Source organism: Sphaerodactylus townsendi, linkage group LG13 (genome assembly GCF_021028975.2).
Source record: "Sphaerodactylus townsendi isolate TG3544 linkage group LG13, MPM_Stown_v2.3, whole genome shotgun sequence".
NCBI lineage: Eukaryota > Metazoa > Chordata > Lepidosauria > Squamata > Sphaerodactylidae > Sphaerodactylus > Sphaerodactylus townsendi.
In genome coordinates, this window is record NC_059437.1 from 37625780 (window position 1) to 37653606 (window position 27827).

General features: G+C 46.4%; 2 protein-coding genes across 5 annotated transcripts; one reads left to right on the plus strand and one right to left on the minus strand.

The window, feature by feature from the left end:
* The first annotated feature begins 586 nt into the window (after positions 1 to 586).
* RNF215 (ring finger protein 215) lies at positions 587 to 16110 on the plus strand. The gene is made up of 10 exons (XM_048513729.1): positions 587 to 950; positions 3960 to 4088; positions 5215 to 5286; positions 5390 to 5475; positions 5851 to 5905; positions 6706 to 6810; positions 13356 to 13472; positions 13555 to 13692; positions 14518 to 14620; positions 15487 to 16110. The coding sequence occupies exons 1-10, from the start codon at positions 639 to 641 to the stop codon at positions 15507 to 15509; spliced, it is 1140 nt and encodes a 379-aa protein (XP_048369686.1). The 5' UTR covers positions 587 to 638; the 3' UTR covers positions 15510 to 16110.
* On the minus strand, positions 14927 to 27827 carry CCDC157 (coiled-coil domain containing 157). Of its 4 annotated transcripts, XM_048513725.1 has the most exons (11): positions 27745 to 27827; positions 27092 to 27381; positions 25850 to 26021; positions 24707 to 25412; positions 22948 to 23025; positions 22165 to 22364; positions 21527 to 21703; positions 20173 to 20341; positions 19338 to 19477; positions 17839 to 17915; positions 14927 to 17737 (listed from the first exon to the last, which is right to left on the minus strand). In XM_048513725.1, the coding sequence occupies exons 2-11, from the start codon at positions 27337 to 27339 to the stop codon at positions 17437 to 17439; spliced, it is 2268 nt and encodes a 755-aa protein (XP_048369682.1). In that variant the 5' UTR covers positions 27340 to 27381; positions 27745 to 27827; the 3' UTR covers positions 14927 to 17436. The 4 variants fall into 4 exon arrangements, with proteins under 4 accessions (XP_048369682.1, XP_048369684.1, XP_048369683.1 ...); XM_048513726.1 differs by having other exon boundaries at positions 17597 to 17737; positions 19334 to 19477; positions 27092 to 27752; XM_048513727.1 differs by lacking the exons at positions 25850 to 26021; positions 27745 to 27827 and having other exon boundaries at positions 27092 to 27217.

The window sequence follows — 27827 nt, forward strand, 5'->3', positions numbered from 1 at the left end:
GGCCCTAGGTCATCAATGGAACTGGAACAGAGAAGAGGTGAACCATTACTAGCGTGGTGTAGTGGTGAAGAGCAGGTGGATTCTAATCTGGAGAACCAGGTTTGATTCCTTACTCCTCCACCTGAGTGGCAGAGGCTTATCTGGTGAACCAGATGTGTTTCCGCACTCCTACATTCCTGCTGGTGACCCTGGACTAGTCACAGTTCTCTCAGAACTCTCTCAGCCCCACCTACCTCACAAGGTGTATGCTGTGGGGAGAGGAAGGGAAAGGAACTTATAAGCCACCTTGAATCTCCTTACAGGAGAGAAAGGTGGGATATAAATAAATCCAAACTCTTCTTCTACTACTACTATTAACTCGATGTGGTCCTTTGTGTTTAAGAATAGGGAAGAAAGGCCTGGGTGGGAAGTCCTGAAAAAAAAACCCACAGAAGCCTGCTCCTGGTTTCCAATTAGGATTTCGAAAATTGGTCGATTCAAGGGATTCCACCCAAGAAGTGAGCCCTCTGGATCCCAGGGGCCTTTCCCCCAAGGAAAGCCCCCAGCCGGCCCGGCGCTTCCTCTTTGGAGGGAGACAGAGGCTTTTCCCACAGTTGCCGCAGGCTGCGGAGGAGGCGGGCCAGCCTGCCTGCCTGGCCATGATGGCGGCTGCGGAAGCGGCTTCGGCGCCGGTGCTGCTCTCCTGCCTGCTGGGCCACTTGGCGGGCCTGCTGGTGGCGGCCGGGCAGGGCTCGGGGCCCGCGGGCCAGGCCCAAGTGGAGGTGGTTTTGCTGCCCCCGCCGGCCGAGGAGCTGCCTGAAGCCGACGGGAGTTACACCTTGCGGGGCGGGCTGCTGGGCAGGCCCGGCCTGGAGCGGGAGAAGCCGCTGCAAAAAGCCGGCGAGCAGGAGGAGGAGGAGGAGGAGGAATTGGAGCAGGAGGAGGAGGAGATCCGGGGCAACTTGGTGCTGGTGAGCGGGCCTCGAGGCTGCCTTACCCGGGGCTGGGGCGGGGTTCTCAGTCCCCCTCCCGGGAATGGAATGATTATCCCAAATCTCTTACCCTCACCCAAATCATTGGGTTTGTATAACCTACATGCAGGTGCCTCTGCTTTCCCACCCAAATCCCACTTGCTACGGCATGGGGGACATCCTAATCCCTTTCCACTTGCAAAACAAAACGGTCTGGCCCCCTTCCCTCTCAAATAAAAAACAACAACCCTGAATTAAGGTAAGGGATTTTAATGACTCAAGCACTCCCCACCTACTACCCTGCAAACCCATATATACATAATTTCTCACCCCCCCCCTTCTGTAGTCAAGGGATATACATGCACCATTATTCACCCACCCACCCCCGCAGCTAAGATTGGCTTCCAATCAACAAAATGCATTTTTGTTTGCAGCAAAAATAGAATCCACCCGGATTTAAGGAATACTTGGGTCTCTGGTGATGCCATATGATATAGGCCAGGTGCCAGACTCTTGTCTTTCTGCAGGGGGCAGGAGGAGCTGCTGCAGGTATACCCAAGGGCTGGCTAATGGTGAAGATGCCAGAGGCACAATGCAGCCCTTATTTGAGGAGGGCTTAGTATCTGTCTCCCTTTTCACTGACCCCCCAACAAAGATCTGTGCTTGGAACTGTAGCTTTTTTATACTAATAAGTATTGAACGGTGAACACCCTTGCCACGCCTGTTCCCCCTTCAAAAGGCTACCCCTGTCTGTTCTTTCCTGAAAATTGAAGGGCTACCCATTATCGGGATTTATGTAATTGTAGGGATTCTAGGGGCTGGGGCAAACTGGCACCCTTCCCCCCCCCAAAAAAAACTTGAATCAAGGTAAGGAATTTTTGCTCAAGCACTCTCCATCTACCCCTCTGCAAACCCACATATAGATAGTTTCTCATCCCCCCACCCTTCTGTAGTTAAGGGTCATGCATTTAGGCAGGGGGTTCGTTAGCAGAAGGCCTGACCCCTCTACCCATAAAGACCCAGATCTGGCAACCCCCGTGCAGGCTGGCACATCTTCCTCCATCCCAGCTCACTCTTGCCCACTGGTATTTGATGGCATGTTGAAACAGACCACAATAGAGATGTAAAATTTCTGGAAATGTCAAAACCATAGGAAAAGTGGAGCCGCCCCCCCCCCCTCTCTCCCAGGGACCAGTTTAATAGTGTGTTATCATCATACATATTCTAAACAATAAGAACAAGCCTGCTGGATCAGACCAGAGTCCATCTAGTCCAGCACTCCGCTACTCGCAGTGGCCTACCAGGTGCCTTTGGGAGCTCACATGCAGGATGTGAAAGCAATGGCCTTCTGCTGCTGCTGCTCCTGAGCACCTGGTCTGCTAAGGCATTTGCAATTTCAGATCAAGGGGGATCAAGATTGGTAGTCATAGATCCACTTCTCCTCCATAAATCTGTCCAAGCCCTTTTAAAGCTATATATATGCTTGAAAGTATGTTGTATGTGTCTATGGTATTCATAGGAATTATCATTATCTAATGATGTAGATCAATAGTATTCTATAGCTCTCCAAGTTGCAATCAACCAGAAGAGTCATGTTTACTTCCATCCCTGGCATACAACCTCAAGGAAGCGTCCATCTTACCCACTTATCCTGTACTGCCTTTGTCAAGGTGCCTTTTTCAAAGTGCCAGCTACAAGCTCCATCAGACAATGGCCTTGGCTTATTTTCCTGAAATGAGGGGCAGGTGCCACAGTTGGCATGCCAAAGACCCACTTGTGACGCCTGAGCCACTTGATGTAGATTGTCTTGCATAAAAATCTTCATACTCTACATTCTGAATGAATAAAACCTTGTATTATAAAGCACGTAACTCATTCCAAGTGAGTGGATTTTTCACAGGAATTTTTTTCTCAGTGCTCTCAAAAATTTCCAGTTTTTGTATTGGAAAATTTATGTGTGTGTGTAGTGGAAGGTGGGGATCCTCAGGCAAAAAAACCTGGTTATTGACTGTCAGTGCAATCCTAAACACAGTTACACTTTTCTAACTCAGTTGAAGTCAATTGTTAGAAGTGTGTAACTCTGCATAAGATTGTGATGATGATAGCACTTGGGGTGGCAGTGCCTTTGATTAAACAAATATTGACAAATTCAGTTAGGGAGCACACAGTCAATGTCTTTGGGTGCTGATGGGTAGCAGGTCAAAACTTTTGTGGGCTGCAGGCAGTGGTGGGATTCAAATAATTTAACAACGGGTTCCACTGGTGGGATTCAAATAATTTAACAACTTATTGTGGAAGGCTTTCACGGCCGGATTCAACTGGTTGTAGTGGGTTTCTGGGCTGTGTGGCCGTGGTCTGGTCGATCTTGTTCCAAACATTTTGCCTGCATCTGTGGCTGACATTTTCAGAGGTGTATCACAGAGGGAAGTACACCTCTGAGGATGCCAGCCACAGATGCAGGCAAAACATTAGGAACAAGATCCACCAGACCACAGCCAGACAGCCCAGAAAACCCACTACAACCAATTTAACAACTGGCTGTTTACAAGCACCATTTTAACAACCGGTTCTGCTGAAGTGGTGCGAAACTGCTGAATCCCACCACTGGCTACAGGCAATAAAGCCCAGTATAACTTGAAGAATCGAACTATCACATTTTTAACCTGCCATTCCTCCATAGACTCAAAGTGGTTATATATCGTTCTCCGTTGTCTTTTAAATCCTCTCAACAGCACTGTGAAGTGGCGCTTGGGGAATCCTTGGGGTCGTATGTTCCCTCCCTAATGCTCAACAATTAAAACATTCACAGCATCCTGCAGCTGGTTGTTGTGTCTGAGTTTAAACTAATTTGCTCCCTTACAACATAGAATTCCAAGCTGTGTGGTTGCCATGTAAGTGAAAACATTTAATTAGCTAGCTGTACACAGTGTGAGGAAGAAGCAGGCGAGCTGAGAGTTTCCAGGGCATATTCAGTCTGGACTTCAGTGAGAACGTCTTCCCTATTTTCAGGTCGGGGATACTGACCCGAAGTTGGAGGATGATGATGGATGGATTGGTGTTGTCCCAGTTGGTGAAGAACAGGCTGAGATCCCCAGAGGCAGCAGAGAAGAATCTTTCACCACTGCTGTGGTCAACAAGGTAAGGTAGCTGCTCTTGCTACTGTTGCCCTCTGAGTTGCCCTATACAGGCATACTTCTCTCTTGCTAACTGCATGATGAAGGGATGATCTGCAAGTGTGAATGACCTGCTGCAGATGTAGTATCACAGGCAGAACTGTCTTTGTGTCGCCTCGCCTTGAGTGCTGCGACTTTCAGCGGATCTGGGTCACACGTTCAGTTGCCACTAATCAAATGTTGCACTTCTTTGTGTGAATCTGCCCCAACTCTTTGTGTGAATCTGCCCCAACTTCAGAGAAATAATTTGGCTCCTTTGGGAGATTGGGCAGCCAGAGGTAAATAATATGGGGTTGTTTGTGCTGGGGCATACTCTGGACCACGGAAACCCAAGTGCTCCACCAAGAGTGGGCGGAATTCTGCAACTTGACCAAGTGAAGCAGATGTGTGTTTCCTTCTCTTGTATCGCTTACAGTGCAATCCTAAACTACGTTCAACCCTTGCATTTAGAAAGGTATAATTCCATTTAGGATTGGTATAATTCCTTTTAGACTGCAATCCTGTGGATGCTTTGACATAATTGTAATTAGAAACAGGGTGTTAGTCTGCTTCTGCCAGCTGTGTTGGTGGGATGGGCAGCTACCAAATCCACTGAAGTTCTTGCAAATTGGGAGGAAACTGGGGAGAAACTAGTGCATCCCTGGCAAGCTAGCAGAAGTAAGGAAGGACCTGTAATACTTTTTCTTCAGTGGTGTTAGAAACTCAGGTGGGGGGGAGGGGTGTTCACTTTTTCTCTGTAGTTGTGCAAAAAAGGGCACCTGAATAGAATTGTCTCATAAACCACCTTGATAATTTTCACTAACATCATGCTACTAATTCTTAATAAACATATATAATCTTTAAATAATATGGTGCAGGCAATCAAATATGTCTCATAATAAGGTCTGCTTTCAGTTTCTTGAGTCATTTTGGTGTTGCGCTCCTCTGTCCTGAAGCAAGCCAGTTTACTTTAGCTTTTCACATAAAGGCGCTTTATGAGATAATTCCATTAAGGGGCCATTTTTTTTTTGCAAGACCTAATTATAATTAGCAGCTTGCAGGTGGTTCTACTCCATTTTTTGTGTTTTTCTATGTGGAATCTTCCCTGGCAGATGAAGCGGGCCCTCGTCTTGGGCGCCTCAGCCCTGCTCATCCTTGCACTGAACCAGAACGCGATCCGCGAGGTAAGTGTTTGCCACCTCCTTCTTTCTGAGAGCCGTGATGGTCTCGAAGAGCTGATAGTCATCCCAGCAGTCTCATTGACTCTTTCTTTTCTTCCTGCTCCAGTTGGACGTTTCCCAGGTTCTCTCGAAGCCTGTGATCATCATTCAGACTTCAGAAAATGTGACCAGGCTCCTTGGAGCACTGCTGCGGTGAGACTGGGGTTCAGAAGGGGAGAGGGCAGTTCTGTTCTGTAGTTTTGTTTCACTTGCTACTTTATGTGTGTAAATACCTGCTCTGTTGGCTGCCTTTGGTGAATATGACCGTTTTTGAGCGTTTTACAGTCCAGTCCTAAGATGAGAGTTATGTTGACTTAATGGGTGAAATACCTTCTGTTACATACAGGGCTTTTTCTCAGTAGTGGAGATAAATCTAGTCTGAGGGGTGGGCTTTCTTTGGTCTGAGGGGTAGGCTTTCTTTGGTCAAGAGAGGTGGTGTTCCTTCTCCCCACTTCCATAGATGTCAGCTCTCAAGAGTGGGAGAGAGGAACTGATGGATCTAACTTTTCTCTTTTATTTTGCTTGCAGAGGTCTCCGTGCAACAGCAAAAATCACGTACCAAGCTGTACTGTTGGAGAATGTGGTATGCCATCAGTGGGAGATTAAAGGATTTTATCCTCTGATTAGAGGACATACATAGTATATGTTTGAATCCAGCCTTTTCACTTCTTTAGTGCTTCTGTGGTGTGTAAAATTGCTTTGCAAGCCACTGGCTTGTTTTCATGAGTCAACATGCAATATCTAATCTGGCCATACAATACATGTGTTTGGATGGCATGCTATGACTACTGGTGCAGGATGATGTCTGAGTGGGGAAAACTGGGTCACATTGGGCCAGCTTCTCTCTCATAGCCTAGGGTGTGAAGACAAAGTACAAGAGGGGAGAACCACCTTTGCTTCTTGGAAAGATTGGTGGGATAAAAATGTGATAAAGAGTAGGCTGTGGCAGAGGTGTAGCAAGGGGGGAAAGCGCCTGGTGCGCTGGTGTGTCCTCTGCCCCTGTCCTGCCTCGGAATACCCCCCGCCCCAAAATGCCCCCAGAACACCCTCACTACACCTCCACAGGGCCGCACGCCCGGTGCGTCCCCTCCCCCTTGTAGCTACGACCCTGGGCTGTGGTGTGCTGACTGCTTATACATTTGCTCTGAGATGGTTCCTTAGCTATAGATACAACAAGACACTGGAAGTGACCAGATGTTTTGATGGTCACAGCTGCTGGGCAGGTAGTTTATATAGCAGTTCCTGTGTTAGAAACAAATGTTTTGAAAACTTTCTGTGTTTATAGATGCATGTATAATCTGGACTTTTGTGAGCTGGATGTTTCTGAGATCTCTTTCCATTGCTCAGCTTGATGGATGTATCTCTGCATCTTTTGTTTTTTAGGGGGTGACTTTGACACTTTGGTCAACATGTGGCCTCTCGCGGGGTGGCCTGTATGGAGAATGGCAGGGTGTCATCTGTACAGGAGAGAACAGCTCGAGAGTCCAGGTTTGTGCCCCTTCTAGATGGCCTGCATAAGGATTTGTCCTCAAACACAGAGATCACGAGAGCAAAGGCGTAGCTCCAAGGGAGCGGGGGTGCATAACGCACCAGGAGTGTGCCCCTGTGGGGGTGTGGTGAGGATGTTTCACGGGAGTGGTGGGGGCATTCTGGAGCGGGACAGGGGCGGAGGACACACCAGTGCATCTGCCCCTTTCCCCCCTTGCTACGCCTCTGCCTGGGAGGCCTGTCAGGGCACATGCATTTATGTAAATTAGTGACTCCTTTCTCTCTTCTTTGACATCCCAGTTTCCATATCATAAGTTTGCTCAAAGACATCTGGGAGCCGTAGTTTTGTGAAAATGCAGTGAATTCTTGGTTACAGCTCACCTTTCATAGAATTACAAAGTCAAGAGTTGCTGGGCTAGGATTTGGGGCAATTAATCTGTTTGCTAAAATTTATAATGTGTACATGACTGGTGTTGCAGCAAGTAAAGCCTTTTTGCTGACTCTTGCATCTCTTGAGCCATTTTAGCACCTCTTTCATACCAGAGCTTACATCTGTAGAGTTGAAATGATTGACCAGCATTATATTGTTGGCCTAGTGCACAGCGGAAGGACTAGGTGCCAACTCACCCTTGCTAGAACAGGAGGTAACTGCTTGCAGTATAAGAAAAAGAAACACTCAGACAGTAGATTTAGTTCCAACAGGAATACTTTATCTCTTGTTTCTCAAAGGAACAAAATAACAATAACTATCCACTCTCTACTCTGACAACAATCTGAGCCCGAACCTGAAGGTGAAGGAGAGGTACTGAATTGGGTATGCAGTCTTCTTATATAGTTTTGTCCAGCAAATCATTAGCTAGATGATCTAATCATCCTGGCCTGTGACCTTTTCACTTCTGCTGACTGTTACATGCCAATCACTGCAGACCCAGACAGAGAGGCTCCGACCTTTACAATTCTGCTGACTGTTACATGCCAATCACTGCAGACCCAGACAGAGAGGCTCCGACCTTTACAATTCTGCTGACTGTTACATTCCAGTCATTCTAGACCAGCATATGACCACCTTGCAATTTTCAATATCCTGACACCCCTTCTCATATCTGGTTGGAATGTTGCCTCATTACATAATATTTACAAACAAAATAATTACAAACAAAAGTCATTCACATTATTTACACTCATTACATAGTTAGTACATAGTCAGTACACAGAGTTACTTATTTCACTCACTTTGTACAGAGTCCTTGCCAAATTGTACATCCTACTAAACCCAAACCAAACACCAAGTCATTATGTTTTGTATTGGTAATGGCTTTGTTAAGATGTCGGGCTATGTTTGCAGATGATTCACAGTACTGCAACTTAATCATATTTTACTGTATCAGTTGTTTTACATTTTGGAATTTCACAGCTACATGTTTAGTCCGAGCTTTACGGTTTTGGTTCTCTGCCATGGCTATACCTGTCTGTGAGTCTTCAAACACTGTTATAGGTTGTGCACATTCTAAACCAGGTCTTTTAGCAACTGCATGACCCATTGTAGATCATTACATGCCCCATCAAGATCCGCATACTCTGCCTCAGCAGTTGAAGTGGCAACCGTTGTTTTGTTTCGAGATCTCCAACAAATCGGATGGCTGCCATATTGCATATAATAACCACTCACTGACTTACATCCTGAGTCCTCTGCAAATGAGCTGTCCGCATACACCACTAAGTCCTTGTTGTTTTGGTTAGAAAAGTGTAAACCATAGTTAGCAGTTCCCTTCAAGTAGCAATTACTCTTTTTAGCCCCTGCCAGTCTTTCTCAGTAGGTTTTGCAACTGTTCTACTTAATAAACCTACAGCAAAAGCTATGTCTGGTCTTGTCCAGTTAGCAATGTGCAGCAGGCTGCCAATTAAGGAACGATATAGGTCTTGCCTTTCAAATGCTTTGCTGTTATCTTGCTTACAAAAATCAGCCACCATTGGGGTTTGTGCCACTTTGGCATCTTGCAGACCAGCTTTTTGTATGACACCCTCTATCTTTTGTTTTGTGTCAGAAACACATCCCCTTCTTCAGATTTACTGACTTGAATACCCAGGTATTGCTTTAGATACCCCAAGTCTTTCAGCTTAAAGTGTTTACTCAACTCAGTGTAAAGTTGTTTGATTTGGTTGTCTGTTTTGCAACCACACAGAGATCATCAACATAAATCATCAAAATGATACATTCATCACCAGTACCTCTGGTATATATACAGGCATCGGCCACACTTTGGTCAAATTTCATTTCACATAATGCTTTGTGTATGCACCTGTTCCAACATCTGGCTGACTGTTTCAGCCCATTACAAAGCTTTGTTGAGCTTATAAACTTTATCAACTTGTTCATGCTCATAACCTGGTGCTTGCTTCATGTATATGGTCTCTTGCAAATCTGCATTTAAATAAGCTGTTTCAAAATCAAAGTGCCTCATTTTAAAGTCTCTTTGCTCAGCCAGAGCAATCACTAATCTCATGGATTCTGCCTTTGCAGTGGGTGCATAAGTCTGATCATAACTGTCAAACTTTGTTTGAGAGAAGCCTTATGCGACTAATCTTGCTTTATATTTGCAAGTCCCATCGGGCATAGGTTTACGCCTGTATACCCATCTTGCACCTATGATCGGCTTATCAGTAGGTTTATCAACAATGTTAAACACTTTTAAGTTCACCAAGGATTCAAACTCATTGTCCATAGCCTGATTCCATTTTTCCTGTTCCTCAGGTGGACATTTCAACATATCATGGAAACCTTGTGGTTCTGTCCCTAATTGGCACACTCTCACTTCTTGTACCATAAACCTTTTTGGTGGTATGCCTTTATTTGCTCTTTCTGATCTGCGTGGTATAGCTATTTCTCCAGTTTGCTCAGCCCCCTCCTCTCCCTGGCTTCCTTCCTGATGACTATCACTGTTCTGTTGTTGCTTAAGGCTCGGAGCAGATGTGTGACCTTGAACAGGGAGTGGGGGTTGTGTGCTGTCACTAGGTACTGTGTCATGGCTTACTGGTGGTAAGAACACTTCAGAGTTTTGATGCACATGTTCCCAACCTGTATGCTTTTCAAAGTTGGCACTGCGTGAGATAGCAATTCTTCCATGACCCAATGAAAATCTATAGCCTTTGGTATTCTGCGCATATCCTACAAAACGCAGTCTCTGCCATTTCTTTTGTCCTTTTTTCCGTTGCTGTCTGGGAATGAGGACGTTAGCAAAACTCCCAAATATTCTAAAAGGTGTTTCAGGGAAGGCCTTTTGCCAAACATTCTGAAAAATGGTGTTTCATTGATACTTGAACTCCACAACCTGTTTATTACATGTGTGGCAGCTAAGACAGCCTCTCCCCAGAAATGGAATGGAACCTTGGCATCATTTATCATGCAATCCCGCATTGTTTGAAGAATGCCTAGTCTCCTCTCAGCCACGCCATTTTCAGCCGGGCTGAACGGATTTGTTCTCCTGTGGCTAATACCTTTCTGTGTCAGCCATGTTTGGAATTTGTTCCCCATGAACTCACCGCCTCTGTCAGATTGCAGGCAAGCCACCTTGTGAGGGAACCTCCGTTCAATCATTGAGACCCATTCCTTAAACTACTAAAAGGCTTCATCCTCAGATTTCAACAACAAGCAGTAAGAGTATCTGCTATAATCATCAAACCGCAGAAATATATATCGTGCACCCTTCGCTTGATTGGAAAGGACCAGCTAAGTCTGCATGGACTAGTTCAAATGGTCTTTCCATTTGTCTGTAGCTCTTTTTGGGGATTGGATAGGATTTCACCTTAACCCCACTACAGACTGAACAGTCTAGGAATGCTTTGCAAGGCTTTACACTCAAATCACATACTTTTGCCAACTGCTTGATGGTGGCAAAACTTGCATGTCCTAGGACTCTGTGAAGATAGTGCACACAATCATCATGCATAGGCTTATTAGCTAGACTTGAAACATTCATTACATTTTCATTTTGCCCTTTATCAGTCATAACATACATTTTGTCACCAGAGTGTACCTTTTGCACACTCTATGTCATTCTGCCATACTGTACAACCCTGTCTATCAAATATAGTTTTGTACCCTTGTTCAGCTAAACTTGGGACGCTCAACAAACAAAAATCCAGTCCAGGAACACACAACACATTTTGCAACTTTTACCTAGGCATGGTATGTAGGCAGTTCCTTGCAGCGTAACAGCAGCTGGTGATCCATCGGCCAAGCTGACATGCTTCACACTTGCCTTGGACTCCTCAGTCAATAGGTGATGAGCATTTACGACATGCTCTGAGCAGGCAGAGTCCAAGAGCCAGATGGGTTGGTTTCTCTGGACATCGGTTCTCAGCAATGCCGTCAAGTAGTGCTCCTTCTTTCCTCTTCCCCGTTGTCCTTTAGCTGGCCCCTTCTTCTCCCCCTTCTGTGGGCATTCTCGGAGAAGATGATTAGTAGAGCCACAACGGAAACAACGCCGAACTGCATATGACCTTGGACAGTTCAGGGAAAGCTGGGTTTCACTTTTGCCTCTGGAAACAGCAGGCTTCTCTCTGGCTGTGCAGTCACATAGTCTAGAGTCAAATCATCTTCCTTTATGCTCTGCATACTATAGACAAAATTGTCCCAGCTGTCATCTAGGGAAGATAGTACAATATAGGCCCTATGCTGTTCAGTGAAAGTCATGCCTCTGTCTTCCAGCTTCGACCGAATAGTGAAATGCGCAGCTGTTGGACATGGTTGGCCACATTTTCACCTCCTTTCAGCTTCAAATTGTATAGCGTCTGGTCAAGATTACCTTGGAACCAGCAGTCTGCGTCTGGTACAGGTCCTTCAACACCTTCCAGCAGTCAGAAGCCTTCTCAGCAGCCCGTAGATAGATGAGCTGGGAGTTTTCCACAGCCAACATTATGGATGCCTTGGCTCTGGCATCTGCCCTCTGCTCTGCTGCTGTGCCTGGGTTCGGTGGGGTCTCGACTACAGCCCATAAATCTTCACGTATGAGAAAGCTCTGCATTTTCACACTCCATGCTGAGTAGTTCCCTGCAGTCAGCCGTTCAAAAGGCAAACTGCACATGGTGGATGTCATCGTGTCACACTGCCTCGACACTCTCTAGCTTCAGTGGTTAGGATACTGGGCCCATAACCAAATTTTTGGCCTAGTGCACAGCGGAAGGACTAGGTGCCAACTCACCCTTGCTAGAACAGGAGGTAACTGCTTGCAGTATAAGAAAAAGAAACACTCAGACAGTAGATTTAGTTCCAACAGGAATACTTTATCTCTTGTTTCTCAAAGGAACAAAAATAACAATAACTATCCACTCTCTACTCTGACAACAATCTGAGCCCGAACCTGAAGGTGAAGGAGAGGTACTGAATTGGGTATGCAGTCTTCTTATATAGTTTTGTCCAGCAAATCATTAGCTAGATGATCTAATCATCCTGGCCTGTGACCTTTTCACTTCTGCTGACTGTTACATGCCAATCACTGCAGACCCAGACAGAGAGGCTCCGACCTTTACAATTCTGCTGACTGTTACATGCCAATCACTGCAGACCCAGACAGAGAGGCTCCGACCTTTACAATTCTGCTGACTGTTACATTCCAGTCATTCTAGACCAGCATATGACCACCTTGCAATTTTCAATATCCTGACATATATTGCACTGAAGAACATTGTGTGGGTATTGTTTCAGCTATATTCTTCCACCACGGCCCAATCTTTTAAGTCTCAAGTTGCATTAATGGAATGTAGCTAACAATGTTTGTGATACTTTATTTGATCCTAAGAAAGCTGAGAGTTAGTGTAGCACAGTGGTTAGTTTCATACTGGAACCAGTCACAAGGGGGGTATCTTCTTAGGCCAATCTCACTTTTATACTAACCAATCCCACAGGGTTGTTGTGAGAACAAAACAGAAGTCTTTGCAAGAAGGATGGAATAAAAATAGAACAGATAATTATCGTGCTGCTGCTGTTTACTGTATATCCTGTATGTACATTGGCTACCTTCATGTTCTATTTGAGACTAACTTGTTTTTAAAAAGTATACTTAAAATTTAAGGGGGGGGGGAAGAAAACCTAAAATCCCATTAAAGCAAGTTTTTAAGCATCCTAAGCAGTTGTTCCTCCAAAGAACAAGAAGAGTTTGGATTTATACCCCCCTTCTCTCCTGTAGGAGACTCAAAGGGGCTTACAATCTCCTTGCCCTTCCCCCCTCACAACAAACACCCTGTCAGGTGGGTGGGGCTGAGAGAGCTCCGAAAAGCTGTGACTAGCCCAAGGTCACTCAGCTGGCGTGTGTGGGAGTGCACAGGCTAATCTGAATTCCCCAGATAAGCCTCATAGCTCAAGCAGCAAAGTGGGGAATCAAACCCGGTTCCTCCAGATTAGAATGCACCTGCTCTTAACCACTACATCACTGCTGCTCCTAGTCCACTGAAGTTAATGGTCTTAGAAGAGTGTAATTCTGCTTAGGATGCCAGTGTTGATTGATGTTCCCTGAGACATGCTTCTTCTATCTATGGCCTCTTTGCAGAAATATCTCCAGCAGCTGTGGAATGCCATCCTGCTGATCGCTCTGATCCTGTGCACAGGAGTGATTGTGCAGGCACAGCGGCAATCCCGGCACAGCCAGCTGGACCAAGACTCTGAGGTGTGCCCCCCCTCCCCCCGTTCATTCAGACAAAAAAGACTGCAGGGCAGGAGGAGCCTAAACTTGGTTTTCCCTTTCGTAGCTGGACCTGAAGCAGCACATCGCACAGAGGCTTTCGGCCCTGAAAACCCGCCGCTACCACCCCGGCAAGCTGCCTCGGAGCTGGGCTCACGAGATCGACAGCTGTGCCATCTGTCTGGATCAGTTTCACAAGAACCAGGTAATATTCGGCACAGGAGGAGCACCTGTCTCAGAAAGCAGTACTGTTAATGTGGTTACTCTCACTTTAAAAAACATAATCACAATTCTAAACAGAATCCCTTAAAAAACATAATCACCATTCTAAGCAGAATCCCTAAGCTCCTCAGACCTGTTTGAAAACCACTGCACTGTGTAGGTCAGGGGTGGCCAACCTATGGTGCTCCAGATGTTCATGGACTATAATTCCCATCAGCTCCTGCCAGCATGGCCAATTGTCTATGCTGGCAGGGGTTGATGGGAATTGTAGTCCATGAACATCTGAAGCACCAAAGGTTGGCCACCACTGCTGTAGGTTGACTCTTCCCCCCACCCAGTAGCATACATTAATGTTCACTGTTCTCCTTCTCCACTTACAGCTTGGTTGTTGAACATCTGCTTTGCATGCAGAAGGTCCAAGTTCACTCCCCAGCATCTCCAGTTAAAAGGATCTCAGATAGAAGATGCTGGGAAATACCTGGGACTGTGGAGAGCGGCTGCCAGTAACAGAAGATGATATTAGGCTCAATAGGCTTGATACAGGGCAACTTCCCAAGTTCCTGGTCTTCTCTCAAATGGGAAGCAGAAACGGTGTGACTCCTGTTTTGCCTGTATCTGTGGGCTGGGCTGTTCATGGTACACTAGTGGGTCTCGCCACGTTCAGGGTGGGGTGCTTGCCGTTTCCCCACTGAAGACTTGACAAGCAAGGTGCTAAACCCTGTAGGGAGCAAGCTGCTGCTTTGCCATTGGGCATATGTAGTCCAAGCCTTCAGCAAAGCTGCTGAGTCGTTTCCTTCTTGCTCGACAGTGTCTTCGAGTGCTACCCTGCTTGCACGAATTTCACCGGGACTGCGTGGATCCGTGGCTGCTCTTGCAGCAGACGTGCCCCCTCTGCAAACACAACATTCTGGGTAAGATTCCCCACCCCCTCCCGCACCTCCACTGCAGGAGCCATCAAAGACTTCTATTCTGGTCCCAGCTTCTGCAAGTTATTGAGTCGGACTCGTAGCTGAGAACAAGGCCTCTTGCAAGACCACGACAGCCACCCTCTTGCTTTCCATAGTCCTGCCTTGCAGAGCTGGTAGAATGGGCTTGAGCAAAGAGTGGGTGGAAAGGAATGACCCTGCTCACGGGCCTGCCTCAGAGCTATGTCCTTGAATTCCAAATGAGTTAGAAATGGCTGTGACTATGTGGGAGTCAGGGAAAGACACTCGTTATATTCTTAGAGGCAATCTTTATTGTAGTTTCATACATTCCTTAGTTTCCAAAGCCGGTTTCAGAGCTCAAGCTTTGCACTGAATGCTGGTGAGTTTGATTCATGTGCTGTGCTAATTTATTATCCCAAAGCCAGGATATGTTTATGCTCAATATTTCTACTTTTTCTACACGTTACAAAAAAGAAAATGAGGCTGACGAGAGGGATGGCACTAGGCACATAGTTAGAGGCACGTGTCCTTTTCTATTAAAATGTGCTGCTTCCTATCAGAAGGAAAGTGCTCAGTGTCTTTTTAAAAAAAACTTTGCTAAGAACAAACTTGTTCTTTGTTCGGGGAAAAGGGAGCTATATAAGTTCCCAGGGTCTCTGGGTCACCCTTACCAGACTTACATGATAATCTTTCAAGAGGTCCACGTGACAATAGCCAATAAAGCCTCTTTCTCTACCCTTCCCCCCTTAACAGCAAAAAGGAGGAACAGCTGGTCTGAGACCATCAGTCAGGAGGTTCCTCAGTCACCCTTCGGGTCCTTGTCCTTCTAACAGAAACCTTCTTCTTTCTAGGAAACTGCTGCGGGGATAGCTAGCTAGACTGCGGCTATCCTTGAGGACCGATCTGCCAGTGCTCCAGGAGAAAGTGGTGTGAGAAGGAGACAGAACTTTGACCCATGGAGCCTTTTGGCTTGGCAGCTGCTTAGGGTAACGAGGAAGCAACACTCTTAGCACATTGGGCTTCCTTGGGATGGGAAACGTACGTATGTAAAATAATGCGTTCATCTGTTCTTGGACCCCATTGTCTGTCTTCACTCCGGATTGAATTTGTTGCCCTTTTGGTGTGTCCAGTGGCATAACCAGATGGTGTGAATCCTGCTGTACCTGGCTGCGTTGGAGATGGCCAGTGGTCTCCCCTCTTGGGGAAATGAGCCTCGGGCTGCTGCATTTACCTTTACAGTCGTATTGTTTAGACAACTTGAGGGCAGGAAGGGCTCCTGGGGGGTGGGTGGGTGGGTCAGATGGATTACCAATGCTTGCTAATTTATGCTAACTTATTAGAGAAGAGCCTGACAGTATCTGCAGGGCTGAGCAATACTGTGGAAGTGCTGTAAACTCAGCCCCAGTTGGGTTGCAGGACTCAAGGCATCACTTGGGCATGTAAAGCCCCCATACTAATAAAAACCAAGCAAGGAATAACGTGCGCTCGTCTTTATATCATCCTACCCTTGCATTGCCTCCCCCCTCCCCCTTTACTGCTTGAAGACCCTGCTATTTGTTTCTGATTGCCTCTTAGCGATGAGGCTGTCAAGGCACGTCAGAGTTAGGCACAGGTACTGACAGAGTGGGGAAGACATCAAGAATCCCCAAGTGGGACTGAGGAAGTTCCTTAGCACTGAATGGAGTCTCACTTGAGGGCCTGACCTGGTTTTAAAAGGTTAAATGTGCCTTTCCCCACTCTTGTTCTAGGATGGTAAGAGGGAGGAAAGTGTTTCTCAAAGGACTGAGGACACAGGGCTCCCTTATTATTTTTTCTGAACGAATAATTATATTCCAAAACATTTATTTCTGTGCATCCTTTCTCATTGGAAAGAATCTAACATGAACTCATGCAGAGTTGCGACATGTAGCCTCCTTTCATGACCGCCTGTTTTCTCAGGCCGAAGGCTCAGAAACTTGTCACTCATGATGAGGCAAAAGTTTGCTTCTTTGGAAAGGTCAGTGAAGACGTAATAAGTCAGTAGCTTTGCCTGTGGCTATGGTATTTTCCTCAACTTGGAGGCAGAGGCGAGGATGAACTAAGTTTGTGCCCCTAACAACCTGAAGAGAAGTGGTCTGTGTGGGAAGACGCTCCACTGGCCATCAATACTGCCTATCAACACTAGGTTGCCCAACTTCTTCAGTCATGGCATGTACTGGCAGAGGAGGGGGCTCCAGCGTTCCTTAGCAACTTCCTAGCCACATAAGAAAGGGCTACTCATGTTTAGAACCCCTTGATCTCCAAGAGGATACAGGATAGACAGTCAGTGGCTTCTGCCTACAATGGTCCTGGACATGGTGAAATGTGAAGAGAAAGAGCCATCTTTGCTCCCTTGTCTTGTTTCCTCTGCAGCTCATACAGCTACATGAACTGCATACAAAAGCCTATACATTTTTTTATTGAAACCCAATTCCCTACATCCCCTTTTTCTGGTACTCCTTTGGGTCACATAAAGCACAAGATCTTCTTTGCAGAATGGTAAAGGCCCCATTAAATTGCATGCCCTCAGAAACTGTCCTGCCATTCAGGAACACCTTCGTGGGTCAGACGGAGGGGTTGCTTTTACAAAGGACTCCCCCGTCTTCACCAGCCAATCACAACAGTCCCCTAAAACAGTGATTCAAGGTGGCGTACATGAGCTGGCTGCTCCCATGTGGTCCAGCCACTGTCTGCTCTTTACCACCAAGTTCCAAGCCCCGCCTCACTGCTGAATCCCAGTGATGTCCTTGGCAACCATCTGCAATTGTTTCTGTTGAGGGCTTTTATTTCTGGTGGCTCCGGGTGTAATGGGCTGAGGGCCTGCCTTTGCTTTTCCCCTTCCCTCTGGCATTGGTGCCAATGGTTGAGTCCTCGCAGGGAAAAGTGAACTGGAATGCTACATTTTGGGCAGCCTGTATGGACTTCTTCAGTGAGCTAACAGATGTCTTGTGTGAGATGGAGCTGTCTCTGCTGGGGGTACGGCTGCTCTGAGATCTGTTCTGAGCCCTGCTTCCTGAGCCAGCTTGATTATTAGTGGATTTTGCCGATGCTCTCTGGAAACCTGTTACTTCCCTGCAACATTCCCTGCAAAAGAAGCAAGACCAAGAACCAGCTGAGGAAAGGCCCTTCTCAAGTCCTGCCAAGAGTCCCAACTCATTGCACAATCTACAAACCAGTCCACTTACCCTGTGGGAGACTGCACCAAGCTGTCTTCATACCCGGTTTTGGCAGATGGAATCCACAGCTGTGTTGGCGGGACAAGCTGCAGAGAAAGGAACTCCATGGTAGATGGATCACAGAGTTGGAAGGCACCTCCAATCATACAGCTAGGAGCTGAAAATGGTAATATGACGTTTCCGTGGATAGGGCTCCAATGTTTGAGAACAGAGATACAAGCTGCACTGAATACATGACTGATTGAATTGTTATAGGTTTGAAAGCCTCTGCTAATAAGAACAAACCACACTGAGTGTTTTGCACCCGTAGCAGCCAAGGTGGCTCATTATGCATGGAATGCTTACCTCGGGGCTCTTCGCTGCGCAGTGGGTTTGTAGTGGGGTCTCCTTGTGTTTCTCTGTTTTCATGCAAGGCTCCTGACTGCAGTTTTTCAGCTGAGAACTCTCCCAGGCCTGCTTTTTATGATTCTCTTAACTCCACCCATCAATTTACCCTTAAAGGCACAGATCTCATGAGACCAGATACTCAAGTTTGTTGGCTTTGAAAAAGCCTTCTAATTACTGTTATATCCATACTGCTGTTATTGCAGTTATATTGATATTGTGGGCTTTTCCCAAAAAAATCTCCCTCAAATGAAAGAGGCAAAGTAATTCCCTGAACTACATGCTGCTAAGGGATTATGTCCTAGAGCTGATATTCTTTCCCCCTTCCCTCTCCTCCCCACACTTCCTGTCGCTGCTGCTGCTGCAGAAGGAGAGGCTTGTTATTTCAAAGCACTCTCTGATGTTGTTATATCAATATCTCGAAATGGGAATTTAGACGTTCCAATTTAGAAGAATGGGGTGTGAGAATGAGTGTCCTTATCATTGCTTTCCCTTGTGGAAGTTGTAGAGATTATTCAAGCTGAAATAACAGCAGTGAGCCCATGTGGTTGAGCTTCTTTTCTTTGAAGGGTTAAGCTAGATAGGCTGGTTGTGGGCAGACATTTGCCCCCACTGTGCAGCAGACACCTTTGGCATAATTGACCAGAGTGATCAGGGGCTTAATAAAAAGGAACTTACTGGAAAAATTATCTCCAGCTTTTGGGATGTGACACCTATCATTTTGCTAGAGACAAATTAAATCAGTTTGAAATTGGGCACAGAGAAGTGGAGAGCTGAAAGTTCCCAGCTGGAATTGGATGATATTCATGCATCTTTCTGGGCACCTGGTGTGCATTTGACAGTTAGCTGCCTACTGTAAAAATATGTGTGCTTCTACTGAGCTCTGCTTATAGTTCTGACAACAGAAATAACAAAGATATCATAAGCCTCTACCTGCCCCACTTCATCCCAAGGAAGTCAAGTTCTATTTCTGGACCTCTCACTGCTCAATACCTTTGAGGTACGAGTGCTTTCGCAGCTTAACCCTTATGTTCAGGTGGCCAACTGATGTCACAGAATGCTCTTCCGAAGGGACCTGAGAGCAGGGCTCCCATTTGGTGCTCCCTCTGGCACTGCCCACCTACTTTTGGTGCTTCCTGTTGGGCCTGCTCTTTCATCTTGGCTACAGCAGCTCGAAGGCGCGAGTTTTCTTCCTCCAGGACACTGATACGGATGTTGTTGGCCTGCAGCTGCTTTCCCATGTCTTCCATGATATCCCCCGTGCCTGCAAAGAAACATGGGGCCAGAGGTCAAGCCCATTCCCTCTGCAGAAGGACTGGGCACTGAAGGACCAACTGTATTGAAAGGCACATCAAGAAAGTCACAAAGGCTAGGCCTTTAGACTAGGCTGCATCTTCTTCCCCTCAACAACCCCTTTCAGATCCTGAGCTGGGGCTTACGCTGCTGCTGCCACCATGGGAAAGGTCTTCTGGCAGCCTGACAAGTTACAAGGGGTTGATGTCAGACCCTGTTCATGCATTTGGCTCTTGGCCCAGTATTTTCCTGAATGCTGATGCCACATAGTGTCAAGGAGTCTGAGAGGTCAACCAAGAAGTCGTGCCTGCTTCTAGTCCACTCCCAGGATGGTGAACCATAATCTGTCTCAGTCTTCTCCTCAATCCCCAAATCCATCTCAAAGGGATAATAGCTGTAACCAGCATTGCAGAGTCATTGCTGAGATTATTGAGGTATTGTATATGAAAAACTTTGAACACTGAAATGCTACATTTGTGCCAAATGTATTTTTCTCCACCCACCCACCACCAGAGCCTAGGAAACAATCCATGGGTGGTTGCCTCCAAGCAATCTGAACACAGGTTTTGTAGGCCCAAGTGCAGCCTTACTTGCTCCCTTCATCTGCCAGCCATTCCTAAGGGCAATCGTCACCACACACAGAGGTCCCTTTGCTTGGCTCCTTACTTTCAAACTGTGTCTCCACAGGAACGTGAAGGTCCGGGAAAAACACCAGGAGCCTCTCCTTCTCCTTCAGCTCCTGGTTTCTCTCTCCCAACTTCGATATGGTCCTTTGGAGCTCAGCTATGGACAGCTCCATGCTCTGCTTTTCCTGCTGTGCTCTCTCCAGGAGTTCCTGCATGGAGGCAAGAGTGAGGTTAAGCTTTCCAGACTTTCCTTGATGCTACAGCCACAGATTGCGTGCAGGTTTGCTGAGAGGGTTGTTTTTGATGCACCAGGACTGGGACCTAGTTCTCCCAACTGCAGTATTGTGACTGGACTAGGACCTAGGGTAGCCTGGTTCAAGTTTACACTCACTAGAAATTCACTGGGTGACTTTGAGCCAGTCACATTCTCTCAGCCTAACCTCACTGGCTTGTTGAAAGGATAAAATGCTGAAGGAAAGGCAAGGGTTAAAAGAACTGAAGGACAGGGAGCCATGGTATGGAACTCTACTCCCAACAAAACATCTTTCCTATGTACAGACAACTAGCCCATCCTGGAAAAGACTCTTCCTTCCTTCCTTCGTAATTTTCTATGGAAAAATCATCTCTACAAGGGGAGAGAATAGGGAAGCGTTCAGCTATGTGATCTTCAGCTGCTCTCTGATGTGGTATCGTTGAGATATAGGCATGGAGGAGGGATTGGCAGCTAGATTTGAGAGGCTAGTTTTGAAGAGGTGTGATGGGCAGTAGACCAAACAAACACACATACAGCCACATCTATGTTCACCCCTACACTATCCAAAGAATAGGCCTGCCACATAACACATTATGGCATTCCAGCTATCCATCTTGCTGCTACCCATCATTCACAGTTGGTAAAATCAACTTGTTTAACTAGACTAGACCAGCATCCTGATGCAAAAGCAGTGTTAGTTTATTAGGGGGTCAGGCTAAAGCTCCCTGGAAGTCCATGTTGACTATGGTGGCCCAAGACGAGCAATTTCTGGATTCCTGAAGGCCACACTTCTCCAGACAGGGAGCTGGCCACCCCATCCTATACAGCAGGCTGCATAATGAAACCAGCACCATCTTGCAGAAAAGGGTTTGTAGGAAAGTTATGAAACATCAGCACTTGGCACATATAAAATCCATCCAAAATCCCACAGAGAACGATTTGATTTTTTAAAAGTGAAACTTTGGGGGTAACTTTTGGATCAGGCCACCAGGAGTTAGGACAAATGTTACCACTCTCAATATAGCCAACTCCTGAGCACAGGACTGGGGTGCTCTGTTCCTCCCTGACTCCAGTGGAAAGAGCTGTGGGCTTTCCCCCTGGCTGGAGTTCACAGCCCCTCATCTCACACCCTACCACAGACCTGCTGTGCTTTCATATGGTCCTGGATCTGCTGCTTCTCTTCTTTGAGTCCCTTCACCTGCTCCAGCAGCATGCATGCGTCATCTTCCCTGTCAACCAGGTCAGTTTTTAGCTGCTCACATTCCTGGTCCAGATTATCCAGCTGCTGCATGAGAGCCCTTTGCTTGACCTGGAGGGACTGTGAGGAAAGACAGCAAGCATCAGAGCAAATAAAAGTAGGGCAGCAAGCTCTGTGGCAGTAGATTATCCAAGAAAACTAGCTTACCGCAAAAGACTAATACTAATCAGACAGAAAAGAACTAATTTATGTCCAGTGAATTAAAGGTGGGGTGGGGGGGGTGGGGGCTATTTCAGTTCTGCTATACCTTCATCACAGGCAGAGAAAGAAAATATTAGATAGGGCCCTTCCTTTCAGAAACGAGCAGATTTTGTTCTTTAAACGGTAAGTTATCTCACATTTCTGTCAGTATCTTGAAAGGACTTAAACTTATCTTGAAAGGACTTAAATAGGATTGGGCTGCCTGAGAATGGACAGGACGGTACATAAACTACTTGGATCTCCTTGGCCAGAGAGAAGCATGACACATAAACACATCAGGGAGCTCAGAGAGCAAAGGCTAGTCTCTGTACCGACTTCACCTCTTTGTGACGGAGCATGCTCTCCACTGTGGCCTTCTCTTTGTCAAGCTCAGCGGTGGTCCAGTTCAGCTGCTGCTTTGTGCTGTCCAGCTGGCGAGACAGGACTGCCAGCTGGGCCTCCAGGCTGGTCACTTGGCTCTTGTCCACCATGTCCATCATCTTCACGTGCATCTCCTGCAGCTGATTGCTGTTGGTCCGCTCTGTGAATGCACGACAGCTCAGGAGTGAAGGCTGGATGACTCAGATTTTGGGGGATGGTGGCATGGGTGCAGGGTTCAGCAAAGCCAAGCTCAAGGCTGAATTGCAAAAGTGGAGAGGCACAGCCTAGTTCTATGTATGTTTACTAGGAAGTAAGGACTACAGAAGAATGGAAGGTGGCACAACATAGCCTTGTCTCATCAGATCTTGGAGGTTAAACAGGGTCCATACTCGGATGGGAAATTAATAAGGAAGGCTCTCCAGAGGAAGTCAATGGCAAACCACCTCTGCTTCTAACTTGCCTTGAAAGCCCCTTGCTGGAGTCACCATAAGTCAATTGCAACTTGATAGAACATGTATAAGGGCCATGGAGTTCAATGGGGCTGCTCCCAAAAGATTAGTTTTGGAACCAGATCATAAGTGCCCCTGATTTTTGAACTGCAGTCAGTAGATTTCAGGAGCCTCAGGTTACTGAGATAATTGCTCACACATAACACATATATTTTAAAAGTGAATATCAGCAGCAAAGGCACATCTGTGGCTGACAGAACTTGTTATTGGGAATTTTCAGGAATGGGAACTTACCCATCTCTTGGAAAGTAGTTTGCTGTTGCTGAAGCTTGTCTTTCAAGGTTGAGATTTGCAGCTCCAAGAAAACTTCTCCTACAACGAAAAACAAAGGATACCCCTGTTGACACCCAAGCAGCTCACTGTTCAAGTGCGAAGTGGCACAACAGAAAATGGCAGGATACTCCTGCATTGCAAACTGGGAACACTGAAAGAAATCGCAAATGAGCAGGCAGAAGCAGGCTCTAACAGGCAAAGAAAACCAAACAGTTACGCTATAGATACGAGATTTTTAAAACCATTTCTATGGCTTCCCTGGAAGTTGTAGTTTGAGGAAGAGGCTCAGCTTGAATTGTTTCCAGGAGCTAAGGCACATTCCGCATGGGCCAAAAACAGTGGTGTGAAAACAGTGTAAAAGGGTTTACACCGTTTTCACTCCACTGTTTTTGGCCCATCTGAAATCTGCCTATGATTGCCAGTATCCTCAGGAGGAAGAAATCAGTTCTCCAAGACCTCAAGACATTGCCCTGCCGGGCCCACCTTGTTCTTTGGGACAGGGAGAGGTTTGGGAGGACCGGTGCCAAGGCTTGCTGCCCAGCTGGGCTCAGCTTGGTGTTTAGTACAGAGGGACGGATGGAGGGGACAAAGGGGCAGAGGATGAGTTCACACTTCCACTTCTAGCTTTTTGTGAGACAGACTATAGCAAGATGTTTATGTGACTAGTGGACTGTTTAGGATGGCCTGTTACAGGTACATGAGTGTATGTAAAGTGTCATTAAGTTCACAGCCAAATTATGGCAACCCCACTAAGGAACTTTTAAGACAAGTGAGAAGCAGCGGTGGTTTGCCATGGCCTCCCTCTGCAGTCTTCCCTTGGTGGTTTTCCTTCCAAATACTGACCCTGCTTAGCTTACGAGATCAGGGTTACCATTCTGCCTTCCCTCCCATTACAGATACATAAATACTAGAAAATGGGCAGGTGGAAGATTAGAAGGGACAATTCATGTTTTGCAGATCAAAACTTCAAATGCTTAGAGCAATAATTCTCAAAATAGTTCTTGGGCACAGTTCTTGGGTATTTTTCAACAAATAGTTCTTGGGCATTTTTCAAAGTACATTTCATCTTTTCCTGTGCCATGCCACTATGGCATGCTACAGGAGAAGATGAAATGTACTTTGAAAAATTAAGCCATTGTGTTGGTTGCACCCATCCTTCCATACCCCTCAGAATGACAAACTGATCCCTGCCCCACTCCTGCCAATATAGTTTCAGTGACATCATCCCAAGGAAGGGAGGAATTAAGGATGCACCAGAGTTCCCTGATACAACCATGCCGTGACTGATGGATACAGGGGAATCCCTGAAGCATACCTGTGGCTGAAAACATATGACCCCATTCTCAAACTCTGACTCACTGGGCAGAGAGATTGCCAGGAGTCATACAAACTAGGCTATTCTTTGTCTTCTATGGGTTCTTTTGAAAAAGTCTTAGGCTCATTCCGCACATGCAGAATAATGCACTTTCAAACTGCTTTCAGTGCTCTTTGAAGCTGTGCGGAATAGCAAAATCCACTTGCAAACAGTTGTGAAAGTGGTTTGAAAATGCATTATTTTGCGTGTGCGGAAGGGGCCTTAGTCTGCCCTCTTCTGCAGATACAAGGATGCTTGCTAGTTTTTGGGGAGCTGATTCAGAATATATGCACACTCAAGTAGACCCCAGATTTGAAAAGCATGGGAAATGTTAATGTAGAAAAAGAAGTAAGACAGGATATTCACTTTCCTGGAGATCCTCTTTGTCCTTCTCAAGTGCAGCCACAAGCTGCAGACTTTCTGCATTCTTTTTTTTGAATATCAGCTCCGTCTCCTTCCTCTGTTCCTCCTGGGCTTCTTTCTCCTTCTCCAGGCAGCTCTGGAAGGTCTCCAACTGCTTCTTCAACGCCTCCTTTTGTTTCTCAGCTGCTTCCAGCTCTTCCTTCAAAGGATTAACAAGCCCTGTCAGTGCCCGGAAGTGTTTATTGATCCGGGAGAGGTCTTTGCTTTGCTCGGATGCCCAGTAGCTCATGTCCGTGGCTGTGAGGGGTTTCTGACCGAGGGTTTCATCAATCAGCTGAAGGAATCGGCTCAAAGATGATGGGAGGTTCTGGCTGCTGCAGATGTGGATGATGGCGTTACCCACTTCCCTGAGGCTGCCCTGGGCCCTCTCACATGCATCACACGATACTAGGGACGTCTCAATGGTTTGAGTATGGGTGCTCTGGACATGCCTGCAAACATCCTTACATATCTGTGCCTGAGAGGAGACTCTGATGGCACTGTCCAGGTGTCCACTGCTGGCTGACATGGTCAAAGGAGAAGACTGGAAGCTGGGCAAAGTCACATCTGACTCTGAAAGGGTTGATGGACAGCTTTTAAAACGCTCACTCTCGGCCCTTGCCTCCGGCAGGGAAGACTTCAAACTGGAGATATCTTCCTTATGTTTTTTCTAGACAGGAGAAAATCAGGAAGAGATTACTGAAAGGTGTCAGAAGGCTTGTTTGCAAATCTGCCCCAACCCTGCCTAATGTCCAGGTATTGGAGGCCTCTGCAGTCAAATAGGCCTTGTGTCATGTCCTTGGGTCCAATTCAGTCTTCATTGTCTCTACAAAAACCTCCAACTTATTCATTTAAAATATTTTTATCCTGTTCTACCACAAACTCTGGGTACTCAACAATGTAAAGTTTAAAATTATTCAAATTAAAAAACAGAGTCTAATTATTCATTAAATAATACTGATTAAAACCTAATGCCTTTTATCCCTGGGGTAGGTGACCTTCTTGATCTTTTCTACTGCTTGTAAATAGGCAACCCCCACATCTCCCTTGCAATTATCAGGCTGTACATTGAGAGATGAAAAGGATTAATCCTCCCAGACAACCTACCTCAGCCACAAGCTGGTGATAGAGGGTTCCCCATTTCTGCATGCCATTCCAGCACTTTCTCACAGCCAGCCCAACAGACATGTAGGGTCCTGTCACTCGGGATGGGGGCACAGCTTGTTCGCTGATCACGTTCTCAGTGTATGCCGTAAAGCTCTGAAGCACCAACATAAGCCTTCAAAGGGCAGAAAGGTAATCCAATATTGTAGTGTGCAAATCAGCACAACATGATGGCTAAACCTAGGAATTCTGGGTCATCTTAACCAACCATGTAATTAGCCCCTTGTTTCTTGTCCACCACTCACACGACTGCCTGTCTGCTCATACCACACCTAGCATTCACTGTAATGTGGCTGTACTGTTTCCACAGTGAGGAAGAGCCTGATAGGGAGTGTTGCCAGTAGAAAAAGAGGTGAGCAAAGAAGATGTCTTACTAAAAGGTAGTCTAAGGATGATGCACGCCACACTTAAAGGAGACAGAGCTCAGGCTCTTTAAAGCATTATAGATTCAAAGTGGCCCAGAAAGTGACCTGGAATGGACATTTGAAACCTTGTATAGGTTTCCTTGAACTGTGGTTTGTGCAACAAATTCTGGTTAATGTATTGTCGAAGGCTTTCACGGCCGGAATCACTTGGGAATACTAGAGTCAAGACAGTGTCTAACCAGCTCCACACAAACACAGGATGACCATAGACAAAAGAAACAAAGGCCAGATACTTCTATTCAGATGCTCCCACCAGTAACCTTGCTATCTCCAGTGTTACGCCCATGCTATAGTCTTCATTGTTACTCATATTTCTATTCAGATGCCCTCAACTATTGACCTGGTTGCCTTCTTTGTTACTCACAGACAAGGTTTCTCCACCCACCCTGGACACTCCAACAGATATATATACTCCACTTGCTTTCCCAACATCAGATCCTCTGAAGATGCCAGCCACAGATGCAGGCGAAACGTCAGGAGAGAATGCTGCTAGAACACGGCCATACAGCCCGGAAACCACACAGCGCCCAAATTCTGGTTAGCTGACCAGCTGTCCATAACAAATATCAACTCATGCATAAAACTCAGGTGGGTAAGTTTCCTACCTTCTTTCTGTCTCCCAGCAGGGAGGACACTTCTAAACTGTCATCTGTGTGGCCTGATAGCCACAAGATTACCAGCTTCAGCTTGGGAAATTGCTGGAGGTTTGTATTCCGATACCATGGTTTATCATGACATCCACTTTAAGACATGTCCTTACCTGTCAATCACTAGTTCCAGGAGAACCACATGGGAGTGCTCAGTAAATTCCAGTTCATTTTCGACATAATCATAATGGTCCAATAAAGCCACCAGGTCCAGGTCACATGACACTTTGTCAGGAAACTTCCAGGAAGGATAGCGCACAGCCCCAGCTCGGGAGAAAACACTGATGACTGTTCCTTGCAGATCAGTGATGTCCTTCCTCAAACTTTCCATGCAGTTTTGGTTGCCTAGCAAGGTCGCCATGTAGCCTCCCTGGTATCATTCCAGAACATAGAACAGATGTGCCTGGTGCAAAGGAGACATAAGTGACAACATGCATCTGGCCAGCTGTGCTAGTGCTTTCCTCTGCAGATAGTGCCTCCAGCACCCTACAGTTGCTCATCCCAAATGGAGCTGCCATATTGCTGTCTGGCATCCTGTTTCGCAATGATCAACCATTGGTATTGGAAGGCCAACAAAGAAAGAGTAAGCCCTCCCCTGATATTGCCCTCTTAGCACTGGTATTCTGCGGCAGCCTACATTGACCACTGTTTTATGCTTTGGGTATAAAGGAATAAACTGTGCCTGATTTTTTTAAAAAAGACAGGAACCTTCCAGTTTGATTAAGGGGAGAATCTTCTGATCTACCCCAGTCCAGGTAAGGCTCACCTGATGCGCAGTCTTCCGGGGGAAGGCTTCAGATGCCTGTCACCATGGCAACCACGAACTCTGTCCAAGACTCCGCCTCTGGG